This window comes from Eriocheir sinensis, chromosome 3 (assembly GCF_024679095.1).
Source record: "Eriocheir sinensis breed Jianghai 21 chromosome 3, ASM2467909v1, whole genome shotgun sequence".
NCBI lineage: Eukaryota > Metazoa > Arthropoda > Malacostraca > Decapoda > Varunidae > Eriocheir > Eriocheir sinensis.
In genome coordinates this window covers 6,238,114-6,256,677 of record NC_066511.1, presented here as the reverse complement: position 1 = coordinate 6,256,677, position 18,564 = coordinate 6,238,114, and the positions used below count along the sequence as shown (strand labels likewise).

At 41.3% G+C, this 18,564-nt stretch overlaps 1 protein-coding gene across 6 annotated transcripts in view; it reads right to left on the bottom strand.

Annotated features, from left to right (window-relative positions):
• LOC127003981 (actin-binding protein WASF3-like) overlaps positions 1-18,292 on the bottom strand; it is a 36,890-nt gene extending 18,598 nt beyond the window's left edge. For 3 of the 6 annotated variants that reach the window (XM_050871093.1, XM_050871104.1, XM_050871116.1), the window contains exons 1-6: positions 18,068-18,229; positions 12,854-12,992; positions 11,682-11,869; positions 8,525-8,672; positions 6,215-6,368; positions 389-503 (exon numbers count right to left, since the gene is read on the bottom strand). In XM_050871093.1, coding sequence (XP_050727050.1) covers positions 389-503; positions 6,215-6,368; positions 8,525-8,672; positions 11,682-11,852 — 588 coding nt within the window. In that variant the 5' untranslated portion in view covers positions 11,853-11,869; positions 12,854-12,992; positions 18,068-18,229. Of the gene's footprint in view, positions 1-388; positions 504-6,214; positions 6,369-8,524; positions 8,673-11,681; positions 11,870-12,853; positions 12,993-18,067 lie in introns of all 6 variants that reach the window. The other 3 variants (XM_050871082.1, XM_050871064.1, XM_050871073.1) reach the window with 3 other exon arrangements.
• Positions 18,293-18,564: the final 272 nt, after the last annotated feature.

Below are 18,564 nucleotides of genomic sequence, written 5' to 3'. Positions count from 1 at the left end.
CAACTTTTTGAGCATGCATATATGCCTGATCCCCATATCTTAAAGAAGTAACGTCTTTTTTTTTTTCATACACAAGGCAATTATCACCCTTCCAAAAATTGAGGAAAAAAAAATTGTGGTATGCATGTACCTGTACCTTGTTTTCTTGTAGTACTAACTTGTACTGAGGATTCTTCAATAAAATATAATGTAGTAAAAAATACTATTCAATACATGTCAAAAGAAATTAGACTGCACTCAAAAAATGTACATGCAAAAATATCAAGCAACTAAATTATATTATTTCAGACAACTTGAAAATGTTTATTTATATATTTTTTGTTAAGTTGTTGGGTCAAAATTTATTTAAAAAGCCATAGACAAATATGCTTATTGCATATATTATTACCTTCTGCTTCTTGTCATTTTTCAATCTCTCTGTCTCCTGGGTCATTTCCTCTCTCCACAAGTTGAAGAAGTAAGATGGGTCTGTATAGAACTTGAGACCATCTTTACCATCATCCCTGTGAAAAGATGACAAAGGTTGAATACACAGGGCATCCTATGCATCAAATATATATCTAAAACTCTTATATACTGAGGAGTTACTCTCTCTCTCTCTCTCTCTCTCTCTCTCTCTCTCTCTCTCTCTCTCTCATCTTGGTGGCCATTAGATTTGATGTAATTTTGTTTAGGTTTACGGACAGACCACCTAGTCTGTACCATAAGGTTTGTGTGATCTGAATATCTATTTAAGGTCGGGAGACGCCAGCCCATAAAAAAAAAAATAAATAAATAAATAAAATAAAATAAAAAAAAACCTTCCATTTGTCTGATTTAACCCTTTCATTGCTAAACGCTCACAGCAAGCAGAAGGGCATATGCTGGTGGTGCTAAACGCTCGCTGCGAGCTCCAGCCGCACTTAACCATTTCATTGCTAAACACTCGCAGCGAGCGTTAGGCTTATTTGCTGGTGGTGCTAAATGCTCGCTGCAAGCTTCAGCCACACTCAAATCTCCAGCGTATGAGTGTTCCAACACTATTTCTCACAACACAGGATTGCCAATTGAGTGAGTTCTTCACCAAATTTGATGGAAAATCATATCAGCCCAGCGCGGCAAATCTATGGACGAGTAACTGGTGGGTGTTCTTGCCCAACATAGTGGCATTTTTGCATAGCTTCACCAATTACCTGACTGATTCTTTGACCAAATAGTTGTAAATATTGCAGTTGGCAATACTACCTTGCCAGAATCTCAAGGAAAGATGTCTGCAGTTCCCTCAAAATGGCTGATCATCACGCACACACTGAGGTAAGTGTTAACATTCAACACTCCCTAAAGGTGCATGTACATTCGCAGGAGAGGCAATATCTACGAAACGTTAACCCTGAACCAACCAACCTCAAAGCTAGCAATCCCCCATGGGAATTTTTTCTATCTTATATTGTTGCAGAATACAGCAGCAATGAATATGGCAACATTCAGCAAAAATTAATAAAGGCTAAATTTTCCCACGTTCAGAGCTCTCTGACTTTTAATTTTTCGTGTACAGTAAATCTGTATGGGCATTTTTTTTTGCTTCAATATGCTTTTTACAGACCCTTTTTTTTTTTAAAGATATATTGAGAACTTCTTGTGTCATGTCATCAAATGCGCTGATAACTTCAGTTTGGAGATATGGCCTGTTTTCTGCCAAATTATGTTTTCATATATATAAATAAGTCCTAAACCTAATTGGCACCTGGTCCTCTCCCATAAAAATGGGATATTAGTCATTCTAGATTTAAAAAAAAAAAAATTACGTGTTAGTCTATAGCGCTGGTAGGCTTTCTTCAGGGGCCTGGTGGTCGGCCCTAGCCCGTCATGGTGCAGGCAAGTGTTAATAGGGGCACCATCTATTCTTGGCTCATGCTGACCCCAGAGCTCATTCCTAATTCACTTGGACGGTTTCCTCTAGAGTTAGGGTTGATTTTTGCATAGTTTCAACTATCACCTGACTGATTCTTTGACCAAATAGTTGTAAATTTAGCAGTTGGCAATACTACCTTGCCAGCACCTCATGGAGGGATGTCCGCAGTTTCCTCAATATGGCTGACCATCAAAGATGCACTGACGTAAGTGTTCACAAGCAACACCCCCTGAACGTGCATGTACATTCGCAGGAGAGGCATATATAACCGAATCCTATAGATCTTGACCTCCTCCTTCCAATGGTGTTTTTGGTTTTTAGCGGTGATGAATAGTTTTTGAGATGCAGAGGTTAAAAGAGACCCCCTTCCCCCGCTGGGCTGCCAGAGTGTGCCTGAGGGGATAGTCACTTCCTCTCCATGCGCAGCGATAGGGTTAATAACACAGTGTTTAGGACAGCATGTGCGTAGTCTTAGGCCACTCGGCGGTGACTGAAAAATCCCAGGTGGTAGCGGCGGCTTTGAACCCACGTCGTCCAGAATGCGGTGAATGCAGGGCCTGCATGCTAACCACTCAGCCACCTTCCTCTTTGTCGCCAGGTTTAGTCAAAACCACCAGGGCTGTAATCTGTGCTGGACACTGTCTCCTTCGCTTTCTCTATTCTGGGAGTTGTTCTTCTTTGTGGTGGAAAGTAAAACAAAAGAGAAAGGCATTCAGCAGTTGAAGAAAGCATCAACGCTCCCTCCTCTCAAAGCATCTAAGGAGACACTGAGTGTGCCACTCACTGATGCGCCTCATTCACCACCCAGAGCTGCTTGATATTGACGTATGGTGGTCCATATTATCAAATACTACCAGAACATAGAAAAAACATTAAATAATGCTTCGAAATCCTTCAGTCATGAGCAACAACAAAACACGTGGCGTGGCGTGCAGCAGGGTTCTTTAAATGAATGTAAACAAAGCCAAATTAGGCATGGAAGGAATTGAGATAGCAACACGCCATTTTAACAGAAAACTGGGAACATTTCAAGGGTACCAATACTGTTAAAACCCAATTTTCGATGTCGGAGTCGAAAATAGTAATTTTTGTGTGTCTCCCCACCTAATTCTATGGACATTCTCTCTCTCTCTCTCACACACACACTCACACACATCATGAGGTGATAAGACAAGGAAAATATGAGGAAGGGAAAAATAGACCGATTAAGCTAAAGTTAAAGTCACAAACGGTAACCAAGATGATAATAAGTCAGAGTGGAAAACTAAAAGGCATAGAACAATGTAAAGACACATATATAAGGAAAACTATGAGCATAGAAAGACTTAAGATGAGGGAAATTGTAAGCAAAGCAAAGCACAGGAATGAAGAAAGAACAGAAGCAGAAAAGGAGAGTTTTTTTGGAGAGTGCAAAACGACAGTGATGAAGTGGTGGATCAAGAAGAGGGAGGAGGAGAACAATTAAATAGCAACAACAATAAGGAAGAGAAAGGAACAAAAAAGCTTAGGTTAACATACACTAATGAAATGCAGTGAAAAACTGACAGTAATGGTAACATATGTGCCCCCACAGACAGCAAGCTGGACTAACGGAATTTATAACAACCTGTTATAAGGTACAAGTAAAGTGTTAGAGAACATCATTAGAAATAGCAAGAATGTAATTCTAGCAGGGGACTTCAACTGTAAAAATGTCAAATGGGAAAAGTTTGAAGTGGAAGGTGAAGAAAATACATGGGGAGATAAAGTATTAAAACTGGGCACAGAAAACCTTATGACACAGTGAGTGAGAGAAGAGACGAGATTTAAAGGAGAGGATGAACCAGCAACATTGGACTTAATTTTCACTAAAGGAACAGACTTGTTAAGGGAAGTGCAACATGAGTGCCCACTGGGAAAAAGTGTCCATAAAGTATGTATTACAAATAGAAATAGACGAACAATGTGAAGAAATTGGATTAGAAAACCATTAAGAGAAAAGAAGAAATTACAAAAAAGCTAAGTACAGTCGTCCCTCAAATAGTACGGTTTCGGTTTTATACGGATTGTCACATAAGGATTTTTTAGGATTTTTAAATTTCACGCTTGTCGCACCAAGTAGCCATGGCGTGAGTGGCAACACTGTTCTACCAAAACACCTGCTGAAAGCACCCCAAAGCATTCGAGAAAGGTGTTCACCTTGTAGAAGAATTCAGATTTAGAAGAAGTTACGTTTTGGGATGAGTTACGCTTTGGTAGGGAGAGCATACCACGTGAATGAGAGCAGTGTTCGCTGTATCTATCATAGTGTAAAAGAAATTCTTGCCGCAGTAACTGCCAGTGCTCCAAAAGTGCTGCAAGAGTGGAGATAAAGGCCGTCCTTTTACTACGCCTCGTCGTTGCTATGGTAACTGCGTTTAACTCGCAGCAAAATGGGGTACGCTGATCTTCCTGATGCAATGGAAACACTTATGTGTTTATTTGGGCCGCCATATTTGCTGATGACATCATCACAGCACAGAGCTACGTTTCACACCCAGTCTAGAGTGACTATTACATAACGTACCACAATTTGGAATTCACCACTGTGTTCAGTAGGTTATGATGCTTCCTACAAAATTAATAAACAGAAAAATTAGAAGCTCATTTATCCCTGTTTTCAAGAACATTCTATGAAAACTATTCCATCATTTAAGGGCTAAAAAGTAAATAGAAAAGGGAGAAGGAAACTGAGAAATTAAAGGGGAATGAAGAATCAAGGAAAAAAAAAAGGAGGAACAGAACATGACAATGACACATTCCATGCAGCTGCAAGAACAAAAACCTTCAGTATGTCAGTCTGGTGCAAGCCATCATAGTGAGAGGCATGTCATGTTTTAGAGCTCTGCTGAGTCTGTATGAACACTAGTGGGTCATATAGAACTATGAATGAAATAATAGCCTTTTGCAATGCGACCCACCAATGGCTGTACGTTTCATGTCACCACAGGTGGGTGACAACTCATTCTGAGCAAAATGTATGTTGTTTGTTTTATGGCCCATCCATGAACATACAATATTTATGAATACTGTTCGGAATTACATAATCAGTCGTTTTCCATAGTTTATACCCTTTTACATATTTCAGAGCAGCAAAGGAAACATGCTACAGGAGTTCAGTGTTGTCTGCAGAGAATGGTAATGGCAATGGATAAAATACAGGTTTTGATAAAGCATATGACACAACCTACATAATAGAGACTAGTTCATCATCAGATGATGAATATTCTGATTCAGAAAGTTTTCAGATGATGCCATATTTGATTTTGCTGAAACAGAAGACTGTACAGATGATGTAAGTGCATCTTCTGTTAGCAGCTGGATGAATGTTACATCCTCACTAAGGACTTTTCCACTCACAATAAAGGAGGAGCTTTGTATAAGACCACCCTCTACAGCTGATAAAATCTTTCTAATTGATGTTTACTAACTATTTATCACATCACTGATGAAATATTAGATGTAATAGTGTAGGAAGCTAACAGAAGTGCTGATCAGGTAATTATTACACTAAGACTGACAAGAAAATTAAGACTTAGAGGCTGGTTTCCTCCTGATAGATTGAATATGAAAAAGTTCCTAGAATTACTATTCTATATGGGCATAATCTCCTCTGCAGAACTGCACCAATATTAGTCAAAAAGTCACAAGTATGACAATGAACTAGTTTTCTCAACTCTGCTTTCTATAGCACATAAATGGATTCATATTAGCATAAAATAGTACCCTAATGTCTATTATAGTGAAGCTCAGCTAATTTGTTATTGTTATTTTTGTTTTTAAGTAGACTAATAGAGGTTACTAATTTATATTTTATAATATAATTTTCCTACATTGATAAGCATTAAATAAAATGCTGTTTTATTTTTCAAATATGTTACGTAAATAAATGTGAATAATGACAGAAAACATCTCATACTTACTTCAATTTAATAAAAAAAGAGCATGAACTTTGTTATAATTATGTATTTGAATTTTGAGTGAATGGAATGAAATTTATAAATTTTATTTTTTGACACCTGTAGCTTGGATTTGCTGTACTATCAATAGAGTATTATAGAAGTTTTATAGACATTGACGAAAATGAAAAGTATAAATGAAAATATAACCGACCCACCAGTAGGGTCGCATCACACCCTCATTTTTCTGTACTAGAGAAAACATAAAGCTGCTAGCACCACAGAAGTGGATATTGTGGCTAACCACTTCCCATCATCACATCCCTTTGTTAAATATTAAAGAAACCATGATTTGTGACACAAAAACCTATAGCTTGGTGAGCAGTGAAAGAACAAGATTATTTACCTGTATGGGTTGAGCTGGTGTAGAGGAGGAGGCTGTTCACATGTTTGATATGTCTCTAACATGGGGCCAGGAATGGTATCTCTGGACACAACTTGCTGGTCAAATAATGTTGAAGACTTAAACGCCTTTCGCATATGGATGTCTTGCAATGAAACTGAAAATAATAATGAAAGGTTAACCAATTAGTCATTTATATCATGATCATAATGCAGACCAGACAACATAAGGTGTGGTACTCAACTGGTAAGCCATGGCATACATCATGAATAAGCCATTGTCATGATATATAATTGCAAATGGACTGATATGGGATAAGTGCAAGTTATATTACATAACCTTGGCATTATGGAAGACTACACTGTAGGATCATTTTGCATATATTACAGTTTTTTGATGTCATATTTCTATTTCTATTATAAACTTGTTGTATGAAATAAGTTTTCATTTTATTTTATATCAATATTAATAACTTGAGTGGTACTGCATAAGTTTCTTTCAAGGAAGGAAGTTTGTGTGATTTTATTACCTCATCCTACTGCAGTGGTATTTCATAAAAAAATGCAATATTCCTTACTTAACCCTTGAATAACAACATTTTTTAAAAGAAGTGCAGAGACAAAGGTATAATAAACTTTTTGTTCAATTTTACAAATGTGAATGCTTCACAATATTCAACTAAATAAGAAAGGACTCACATGACATGATGCTTCCATAATTCACACCTATACCTTTGCTTAACATTTTTCCTTTCATTTGATTACTTTTTCCAAGTAAATATAACCTTTAATAAGTCTAGTGGTATTTTCCAAGCAAGTATTGTTTCTATCATGACCTAAATTGAATGGGAAAGAGCCCCACTGATATTTTCAAGTGCAGTGAAGAGACATGAACTCGTAAAGGTTGAGTTACTGATACGGACAATGTGTTGCAATCTTCCAAGGATTAAGGATAAGATAAAAGGTAAAGCAGGGTGCATACGCTATGATTGCATGGCCACAGTGCTTATCTCCATCCCATTGTCCCTGGAGTCTGTGGCAGACATGGGGCGATTACTTATGTTATGTAATCGATTACGATTACGATTACAATAAAATTTTGCGTAATCGATTAAGATTATGATTCCTGTAATCGTGATTACAGGAAGGACTGAAAGGTGAACTTGCAAATTTCATACACATGTACCATACTAAATATTTAACTGGTTGAATTACTACAGATATTTAGAGTACCTACTTGCTGTACAAGAAACTATGAACTAAAAGTTTGCTAATGTAATCGCAAAAGTAATCACAATTATGATTACATTTTTAATGTATTCGATTATGATTACGATTAGTAAAAAAAAATAAGAGGGTAATCGATTACGATTACTTGAAAAACTGTAATCGATTATAATCGATTAAGATTATAGATTACGATTACCCCATGTCTGGTTTGTGGCAGGTAAGAACCCATTGCCCTGGGACACAGATCAGTGCGACATCTGGGTTACTATAGTTTGCCTTCCCCAGGTTTCCCAGGTACCCATATATTAACCAGCCCAAATGGGAGGATGAACAGCTGGGTGAGCTGAATGTCGATTGCCCAGGATTCAAACTCAGGATTCGGGTTACACACATTTACCACTAGACCATGGAGGAGTAGATAAGATAAGCTCTGATAAAAATGGATTATGGCACATACACCTGAGTTGTTTTCATCAAGTTTCACTGTTAGTGATGTCAAATGGATATTTATTTGATGCACTCCTACGTACTCCTCAGGATCCCAGAAAGTACAACTAAATCTTTAAAACTCTTAGTGATCCTGTAATTATATTTTTTTTTATGGATGTGCTAATTCTTGATACTACATACCACTGACCCAATACCCAAATCTCTTGAGCAAACCAACCACACACATTTGGTTTTCATGTGGAGTGGAGGTAGCAAAAGGAAATTAAGTCCACAGGATTCATATGCCAAACACTGCACTGGAGGTCTTAAGACAAATATACCTAGTACTAAAAACACTGGGAAGTTTGAAGTTATCTTTCACTATGATAGAAATAGACAAATGAATCCTGCAAGTATAGTAATAGTAACTGGACAAACAATCAACAGCATGAACTATATAAAAATAAATAAATAAATAAATGAAAATCCAAAATACTTTTTATATTCTCTTCATGCGTATTATGTACCCTAAGCACCACTGTTACAATGTAATATGCAAGAGATATTTATAGAAGTAGATTTAGGAAATGTGATACAGCTTCTATCTTAAACAGAACAAACAACTCAAGTGTTTGAATAGGCTTTAAACCATTACCTTCTTCAACATTGCTATCTAAATTCTTGACCTTCACTGAAAGCTTGTCAACTCTGCCTTGTAAGGAGACAGTGCGGTTTAGAATAGATGTTGATTCTGCAATCATTTCTCCAAACAAGTCTTCAGCATGGCGAGACAGAGAGGACAGCTGAAAATTAAATAAAATATAATCATACATACCACAACTTTTTGAGTACTAATCAATGCCACTAAGATGAAAGATGAAGCTCAACACCAAAAGCTTAACCCCTACAGTCCTGGAGGGTCTGACTCTCATTATGGACATGATTTGGACATTTTTTGTTCAAACTGGTGCGTTTTCCACTTTAACCTCTTCAACACGAGGACGCGTATGCTGCGTCCTTGCGTGCCCCATACCATATCCGAGGACGCGCATACTGCGTCCTGGCTCGCTCTAGCCAATATACGAGTTATTTTATATCTATATGCTTACATCTCAAAATTATCAATTAATTTATGTTTCTTTATGTGCACCATTTAATTCTGCATATTTTCATATATAATACATGATGATTATGTTGAGTTTATGGCTGCAAACTTGTTATATTCAATAGCAACATTTGAAATTTAGCGCGCACGGCAATCCCGGATACGGATCAGGGCGCTATTTTGGCCCGGCCGTAGTGAAGGGGTTAAATGAAATGAAAATTACTGAAGCAGTACAAATGTGAAACATGTCATTGTTCACTTGAATCCTTCTGTATTATGCAAACACAATTGTGTTTCTAAGTGTCTTTGTTTCATCACAGTGAGGTGATGAAATCAAGTATTTTTTGCCCAGTTGCTAACCTTGTTGATCGACATGTGTTCAAGTGCATGCATCCGGTCAAGACTTTGGCTCCTCATGTCAGTCACATTCTCTATACCAGGGCTACTCAACTATTATGAGCAAAGGTCCAGTTAGACAAGTTCAAATGTAAGCAGAGATCCGGATAAATACTGTGACTGGACCCCAGGCTCCAAGAGTAAAAAAAAAATATGATTATATAACATGCAGGTCCTGGCGATGGATTCTTGACTGACTGTTGACCCTACAGTCAGTCAAGGAAATACTCTTGCAAGAATCCATCACCAGGACCTGCATCTTATATAATTATATTTTTTTTACTCCAGGAGCCTTGGATCCAGTCACAGTATTTATCTGGATCTCTGCTTACATACATACGGGGAAGCGGTGGCTGAGTCGTCAAAGTAACGGCCCCGTGTTCAAGAGGACGCGAGTTCAATCCCCGCCCGGTGCCACCAAGCTGGGATTTTTCAGCCGCCGCCGAGTGGCTTAAAACTACCCACATGCTGTCCAGAAGACCACCTATCAACCCGGACTCTAGATTCTAGGATCAAAGATAAGCTCTGGGAGGGCAGCATGAGCCAATGCAAGATGGCGCCACTATAAACACTCGCCTGCGCCAGAACGAGCTGGACCGACCATCAGGACCCACCGGAAAGAAGCCTTGGACTGACCATCAGGATCCACCGGGAAGAAGTCTACCGGCGCAATAGGCCGCAAAAAAAAAAAAAAAAAAAAAAAAAAAAAGAACTTGTCTAACTGGACCTTTGCTCATAATAGTTGAGTAGCCCTGGTGTAGAGAATGTGACTGACATGAGGAGCCAAAGTCTTGACCGGGTGCATGCATTTGAACACATGTCGATCAACAAGGTTAGCAAATGGGTGAAAAATACTTTATTTCATCACCTCACTGTGATGAAACAAAGACATTAAGAAACACTCAGAAGATCTGGATTTGGACCGCGGGCCACCAGTTGAGTAGCCCTGCTCTGAACTATAGTGATTATTTTGTCTTATTCATATTTGTCATTGTTGTTGTTGTTATTATTAACATATTATTTCAACTGTCATCATCATGCTATTATTATCATTATCATTATTAATATTAGTAGAAGTAGTAATAATAGAGGTAGTAGTAGAAAAATTGTAGTAGTAGTAGTAGTAGTGGTAGTAGAAGTAGTTAGCAGCAGTAGTAGTAGTAGTTATAGGAGGAGTAGGAGTAGCAGTAACTCATCCTAGTAAAGAAGAGTTACCACAGTAGTTGTAGGGTACATGCTTCCTTCAGCCTTATCTCCCTAATTATCTACCTTCCTATTCTTGACTTGATACTTGTTATATATCTTTCTTTGCTTTCTTATCCATCCTGTTTATCAGTATCCTTTTTACTTTTATTTGCCCTCAATGATGTGATGAAGGCGACCCACCATGTTTATACATTGTGGCAACTAATTGGAAACTGTGTATTGCCCGAATTTCCACACAACCACAGCATGGCACTAAACACACTAGAAATTAATCCAGACCAGTAAAGTGTTTTGCCGGTGCCAGGGATTGACCTCGCGACCAGCAAGATGGGAAAGCCACTCCTTAATCAGTTAGCCAAAGAGGTACCTCCCTCGCAGAGTGAGTTATGGGAGGCTTGTCCATCAAGAGGGTCTGGCACTACAACTGAGCCTTTTTATACATGGTGGTGTCTGATGGGAAACTGAGTCTTATCGTGTGGGCTGTATGTTTTCCTCAGATAGTGAGAAGGGTCATTAGAGTTCAAAATCTGATTATAAATAAAAAATAAGCCATCATGCTAATTCAATGACATTGAATAAAGCTTCATCTTGCTCCTATATTTTGTTGGCCAAGGCTAGCGCTCTCATGCATACATCGGGATGAAGCCAACCACATATTTCCATATAGAATTTTACCTCTTTCATCAAGCAAGTATGAGATGGGAAAGGAATATTTAAAAGACAAGAAATTTGTTCTAAACTGAGTTTAATGATTCTTATATTGAATAATGTAATAATATTCGCTTTTCATTCTGACTATATGCTCATTTTGACAAAACAAGAAAGACTTGGTAAGTTTGGATTGCTGACTTATGTACATTAAGCCAGGACCAAGTGTGGTCTGCTTAAAGGCAGCATTTAGTTTTAACATAGAGCAATTAACGTGATATATGCATGAGAACTACCACCACTACCATGTGAATTATGTAGGAATATTAAAAACTGCTAAACTTTGGTTGTTCTCCCAAAAGGAAAATAACTGCAAAACTCAAATACACAACATCAACTATGGCACAACTGAAGGCATATTTCATACTTATGAGGACAAATAAATGCTGACACATACTTGAGTAATTAAGTTTGCCAGAGTAAGATTCGTGAAGGCCTCTAGGTCCTGCGGCTGGTAGGTAGCCGGCAGCATGGCCGAGTACATGCGGCCATTTTCATCAGTGACCCACTCCACCAGTGGCACCCGTGACACATGCACGGGTGACACCACCCGTTTTAGGAGAGGCATCTTCTAAGCTGTGGCCCCTAAAACAAATACATAAACATGATTTATATATCTATTACCATGACAGCCCTTTCAACACACTAGTCTTAGGGATGCTGTATCAAGTGTCTTCAATATATATAACAACATTATACAAATATATGGAAGTAACTGAACTGTGCTACAAGTAATAATCCTAGCAAACAATACTTAAATGTTTGCAGCCATTATTTCTCTCCCTTTATCAAATTTGAAAGACTCCATTCATGCATGGATTTGTTGGCATTATTCTTCTAATGATGGGTCTGAATTCTGTCAGATCTTTAGCAGCCTCCCTATTCAAGTCATTCTGTATAGCCTCATTACGTCTCCCTTGGTCCATATCTCCCAACTCTGCCCAACTCATTCTCCTCACCCACTACCCTCATCTACCCTCTTCCAATGCCCCAAACACTACTTATCATAAAGCTAATATATTCAAGACCCATCTTATATCTCAGTCAATGCTAGAATTATTAAGGAATATTAGTAGTAATCCACTCTTGCCAAAATAGACCATACAAGACCAGAAATTACAGCACAATAATCATACATCATAACTAATCTATTCTTTACTATAATACAGACAGTCTCCAACTTATGGAAAAAAAAAATTCTGAGGGTCTTTAGTTTCCTGGATTTTCGTAGGTATATCTGAACTCCTGCATATAATTTTTGTCATATGACAAGATGAACTCTCCCTCAAAACTTCTATCAATTGCTTTATGTTGAACTTGTAATCAATACACCCATAACTATTCTTCATTTATATATTGTATAAGGCACTATCTTCTAACAGTACTTTGTAACACACTACCACTGATGAATGATGAACACAGACATACTCCACTCCACAAGACAAAAGGACCTCAACATTACTTTAGCTAGGGAACTGCTGATGGCAGGAATTATATAAATATATATAACATAGCCTACTGAAACAAAGGGTCTGGGACATTTTTCTGAAAAGCTTAATATTTTCTTACCTGTTCTATTACTCTTTATCTTGTGTGTGGCCAAACTCTCACTGTTTGGCCGCCGTGTTTATGCCTCGGTGGCATGCGCCTTATTTGATGGGAAGAAGCAACATTCAAAGTTCCTTCTGTACCCTTGTCTGCATTTTCTCTGCAACAAAATAATATATTATTATATTATATATATTATTAACCACCTCCAATTTAGTCTAATACCTTCCACTACTACATAAAATCCTACTACCAATGCTGTGGGACAAAAAACTGCAGGGAGGCAGCTTCCTGCCAGGGAGGAAGTATAGGCACGACTGAGAAAGGAAGTATTCCTCAAGTTGAAAAGCAACACTTAGCAACCCTACAGAAAGGGATAAATAATCTGCCATTATTTTTCCTTAGTAGACTAAATCCTTAAACAGACCTTTGTCTACCAAACAAGAGATCTATCTTTTTTTCCTTATAAGTATTCAGTGGGCAGGATTTTCATTAGTACTACCAAAATCAGATCTGGCAACCCTGTCAGCCTGGCAAGTGGGTAATCAGGATGTAGGGCCACCTCACTGCTGTCCTGTGGGCACCTTACACACACACACACACACACACACACACACACACACACACACACACACACACACACACACACACACACACACACACACACACAGAGACGGGACCACACGAGCATAAGCCCAGGCCCTGTAAAACTACAACTAGGTAAATACACACACCTACAACACACACACCTCTTTTTGCATGTAAAGGAGTTATGACACTAATTTAGACAACTTCACTGCTTGATTTATTGACTCTTAATTAAATCTTTAAATCTTCATTTTCAGGCTTTAAATATCAAAAAAATATAGCAGGACAGTATAATGGTTATATACCTATATAGTAATTTTCATGGCATAATATTTTACAAAATAGGAATGCAAATTGTGCATACTTTGATTTAAATATTATCATAATTATTTTAATAATGTTCGTCTTTCCATATTTTCAATGATCCTCTAGTAAATAATTCTGAACCCTGAAAGGTGAGATCAGTATATGTTATAAGTAGAGAAATAAAAAAAACTAACTATTGGAACCTTCCAAAAACAGCATTTCCAAAGATATCTGTCTTGAGCATCTAGTTTATAATATGGAGTCCATCCACAACATGCTTTATGAATAACAACCTTAACTCTTCCCAACAGCCAGAATGAACTCATTCATCATCATTCTCTCTCTCTCTCTCTCTCTCTCTCTCTCTCTCTCTCTCAGCTCTGTCATGTGCATTAGACAGGGATGAGGAATGTTGCACAGCAAACAGGAATACATGCAGTGGCAATGAGCTATGTATGAGGTGCGTGTGGTGAGTCTACTACATAGAATGGAGAAAGTATGGTAATGTGTATTAAAGTTTTGATATGGGTGTAACAGCAATGGGAATGGATTGTGGAGTGGTGGTATGGGTGAAACTTGGTATACTCTGAGATAGTTTGCACATGTGATAAGTATGAATGAGGATGACTTTACTGAGGAAGTATATGAGGTATTCCTGAAAGGGAGTACCAGAACAGATGCTTAAGCCTAGCTAGTAGCATGGGGAAGTTCCCATGCAGGGAGAGAGGGAGAAAGGGCACTGCATCCAAGATATGGATACATGGATATTAAATTAGATTATGAGATGAGCACAGGAAAATTTGATTGCATAGTGTTAAGGATCTTGGTATCAAAATCCCATAAAATCTTAAATTCTCCAAGCAATGCATTGAGGCTGTGAAAAAAATGAACAGAATGTTGAGTTTCATTAACATGAACTTTTCATTCAAGAACAAAGATGTAAAACTACCATTATTCAAAAGTTTAGTCAGATCTCACATAGGAGTATATGGTACAGTTCTCTGTCTCTCCACCATGCAGAAGGCTCAACATGTAATGTGACTGGTGATATACTAATGTCTCTAGTAAAGAAAACACTGGAAAAGATGTAAACCTAAGCTGACAGCACTGTAAACTGTGATGAAAAAATTGGAGAACTTTGCACTCAGACTGACTGGGAAATGAGAGTCTTGCAATGTATATATTTTAATGTTCTATGCACATGAAATTAGTATATAAATCTGAAAAGCCAGGTTGGAGTAGTGTTGTACGGTATTGGCAGCAGAGCAAAGAGGAGCATAAAACAGGGTAGCGGGGCATGAGTGAGGGCAGTGGGGCAGAGTCAAGGGTCAGGGTGACGAGGCAAGGAAGGCATGAGTCGAGGTGGTGGGGCAAGAAGGGGCATGCCAGGACAGTATGGCAAGGATGGCCTTGAGTTAGATGTGAGGATGAACAGAACAGAGGGAGGATGGGCATGAGTTAGACGTGAGGATGACAGAAGGAGGATAGGCATGAGTTAGACGTGAGGATAAACAGATCAGAGGGAGGATAGGCGTGAGTTAGATGTGAGGATGACAGAAGGAGGATGGGTGTGAGTTAGACATGAGAATGACAGGAGGAGGATGGGCGTGAGTTAGACGTGAGGATGACAGAAGGAGGATGGGCGTGAGTTAGACGTGAGGATGACAGGAGGAGGATGGGCATGAGTTAGACGTGAGGATGACAGAAGGAGGATGGGCATGAGTTAGACGTGAGGATGACTGAAGGAGGATGGGCATGAGTTAGACGTGAGGATGACTGAAGGAGGATGGGCATGAGTTAGACGTGAGGATGACAGAAAGAGGATGGGCGTGAGTAAGAGTGACAGGGCAAGGATGGGGATGAGTCAGGACAGCAGGGCAAGGAGGAGCATGAGTAGGGGCATGAATCAGAGCAGCAGAGCAAGGATGGGCGTGTTGGGATGCCAGGGCAAGGAGGAACGCGAGTCAGGGTGACACGCGAGGGCAGTTATTTTTTTACCCGTGATACTCTACTGCAGCGGTTCCCAAAGTGTGGTGCGCACATCCCTGGGTGTGCGTGAGCTGATCACTAGGGGTGCGTAATGAGAAAAAATAATGTAATGGCGGATTTTATGTCGCATTAAAATTTCAAACACATCATTAACTGCCATTGTACACTTCAGTGGAGTTGCCTGTTCTTTGAAACTTACCCAGACTCAGAGCACATTCATCCACCCCCCAGGTATATTTTCGTTCAGTTTTGATAGCCATCGCTCAGAGCCTCATACTTTGTGAGCACAAAATTCATAAAAAATGGACAAAATTTCAGGAAATAGACAGGACCTTAGTACTGCTCGAATCTTTGTGGGGGTGCATGGATTCGGTCACAGCCTGGGAAATGGTGCGTGGCCTGAAAAGTTTGGGAACCGCTGCTCTAATGTATGCTAAGAAGTCTTCTTACCCCCTTAAATGCTAAAATGTCTTTTTCAACCAGTTAGTATAAGGAGTCTTTTTACCCCAATGAATTGCAATATTATCTCAATGAATATGAAATGTCCACCCGGCCTCTTGCAGTTTCCCTATGTTCTTATGTTCTCATGTCTATTTATCCCAACGATAGCCCACTGCATGCCAATATAGACATGTTTTTGCACCAATAATACCCCACAGTAAACCAGAATCTACCGGTACATCTTGTTATGGCAATGATAACACACTGTACCCCAATGTATGATTCTTAAAACCCCAATGATCCCTGATTAAGAACAATACCTCAATGTTCATTGGGGTAAAAAGGTCAATTAACCCCAGTGAACATTAAGGTACGGTATGCACACAGGGATCATTTGGGTAAAGAGACATGGGCAAGGAGGGGCATAAGTCAAAGCGGCAGGGCAAGGGTGGGCGCGAGTCAAAGCAACGGGGCAAGGAGGGACGTGAGTCAGAGCAATGGGGCAAGGAGGGGCATGAGTCAAAGCAATGGAGCAAGGAGGGGCGTGAGTCAGAGCAACGGGGCAAGGAGGGGCGTGAGTCAGAGCAACGGGGCAAGGAGGGGTGTGAGTCAGAGCAACGGGGCAAGGAGGGGCATGAGTCTGAGCAACAGGGCAAGGAGGGGCATGAGTCAAAGCAATGGGCCAAGGAGGGGCGCGAGTCAGAGCAACGGGGCAAGGAGGGGCGTGAGTCAAAGTGGCGGGGCAAGGGTGGATGTGAGTCAGAGGGGCGGGGACAAGGGTGGGCGTGAGTCAGAGCAGCAGGGCAAGGAGGGGCGGGGCAAGGGTAGACATGAATCAGGGCTGCGGGGGCAAGGGTGGGCATGAGTCAGGGCGGCAGGGCAAGGGTGGGCGTGAGTCAGGGCGGTGGGGCAAGGGTGGGCGTGAGTCAGGGCGGCGGGGCAAGAGTGGGCGTGAGGCAAGGGTGGGCGTGAGTCAGGGTGGGCGTGAGTCAGGCGGTGGGGGCAAGGTGAGTGTGAGTCAGGGGCGGTGGGGCAAGGTGGGCATGAGTCAGGAGGCGGGGCAAGGGAGGCGTGGAGTCAGGCGGTGGGGCAAGGGGGTGCGTGAGTCAGGGCGGCGGGGCAAGGGTGGGCGTGAGTCAGGGCGGTGGGGAAAGGGTGGGCGTGAGTCAGGGCGGCGGGGCAAGGGTGGGCGTGAGTCAGGGTGCGGGGAAAGGGTGGGCGTGAGTCAGAGCGGGGGGGAATGGGTGGGCGTGAGTCAGGGCGGGGAAAGGGTGGGCGAGTCAGGGCGGCGGGGCAAGGGTGGGCGTGAGTCAGGGCGGCGGGGAAAGGGTGGGCGAGTCAGGGCGGCGGGGCAAGGATGGGCGTGAGTCAGGGCGGCGGGGCAAGGGTGGGCGTGAGTCAGGGCAAGGTGGGCGTGAGTCAGGGCGGCGGGGCAAGGGTGGGCGTGAGTCAGGGCGGCGGGGCAAGGGTGGGCGTGAGTCAGGGCGGCGGGGCAAGGGTGGGCGTGAGTCAGGGCGGCGGGGCAAGGGTGGGCGTGAGTCAGGGCGGCGGGGCAAGAGTGGGCGTGAGTCAGGGCGGCGGGGCAAGGGTGGGCGTGAGTTAGGGCGGCGGGGCAAGGGTGGGCGTGAGTCAGGGCGGCGGGGCAAAGGTGGGCGTGAGTCAGGGCGGCGGGGCAAGGGTGGGCGTGAGTCGGGGCGGTGGGGCGGGCATTGAATGGCGTCACCACTCCCCGCCGCCACCGCCACTGCCAGCCCCGGCCTCACCCCCACCACGAGCGCGCCCTCACGCCCAGCTGCCTGGCCGGGGCCCGCGGGGCTGTGAGGTCGCCTCGCCGAGAGCCTGCACTTGACAGGAAAATAGGCGGAAATGGCGTCTTGTTATTGACCAAATTTGCTATCATTATTTACTTACAATAACCCATGTTGATACGGAAATACAATGATGAAATGATCATGTTATGCGTAATAGTACATAATCCTTCGCGTCCCAGCTTACGAGTTGTGAAGGCCGAGAGGAAAACGTCCGGAAAAGAGATAAACACAACGTTACCTTCTGCCAAAACATGGGAGGAGCAGAGCCAGCGTCCGCCACCACCACCCCGCACTATTATGATGACAAAAATTTGAAATAATTCAGCCTTTAGTGATAATTTCCGATTGCTAAAAAATTGATAAACATAAAACATCATATAAAATGGTTCATAAGTATATATTTATATTTGATGATAAATCAGATACGTCTTGCGCTGGCAACCTGCAGCCACACGGGGTGTCCGATTTCGTGGGTACTCAGTGCTGCCTACGCATACTAAACAGTCGGCAGTGTCGACAATATGCAGGCAGCAATAACAAATACCGCCAATTATAGTCGATTTTGAGTTTTAAAAAATATTAGTAATGTCGCAAACA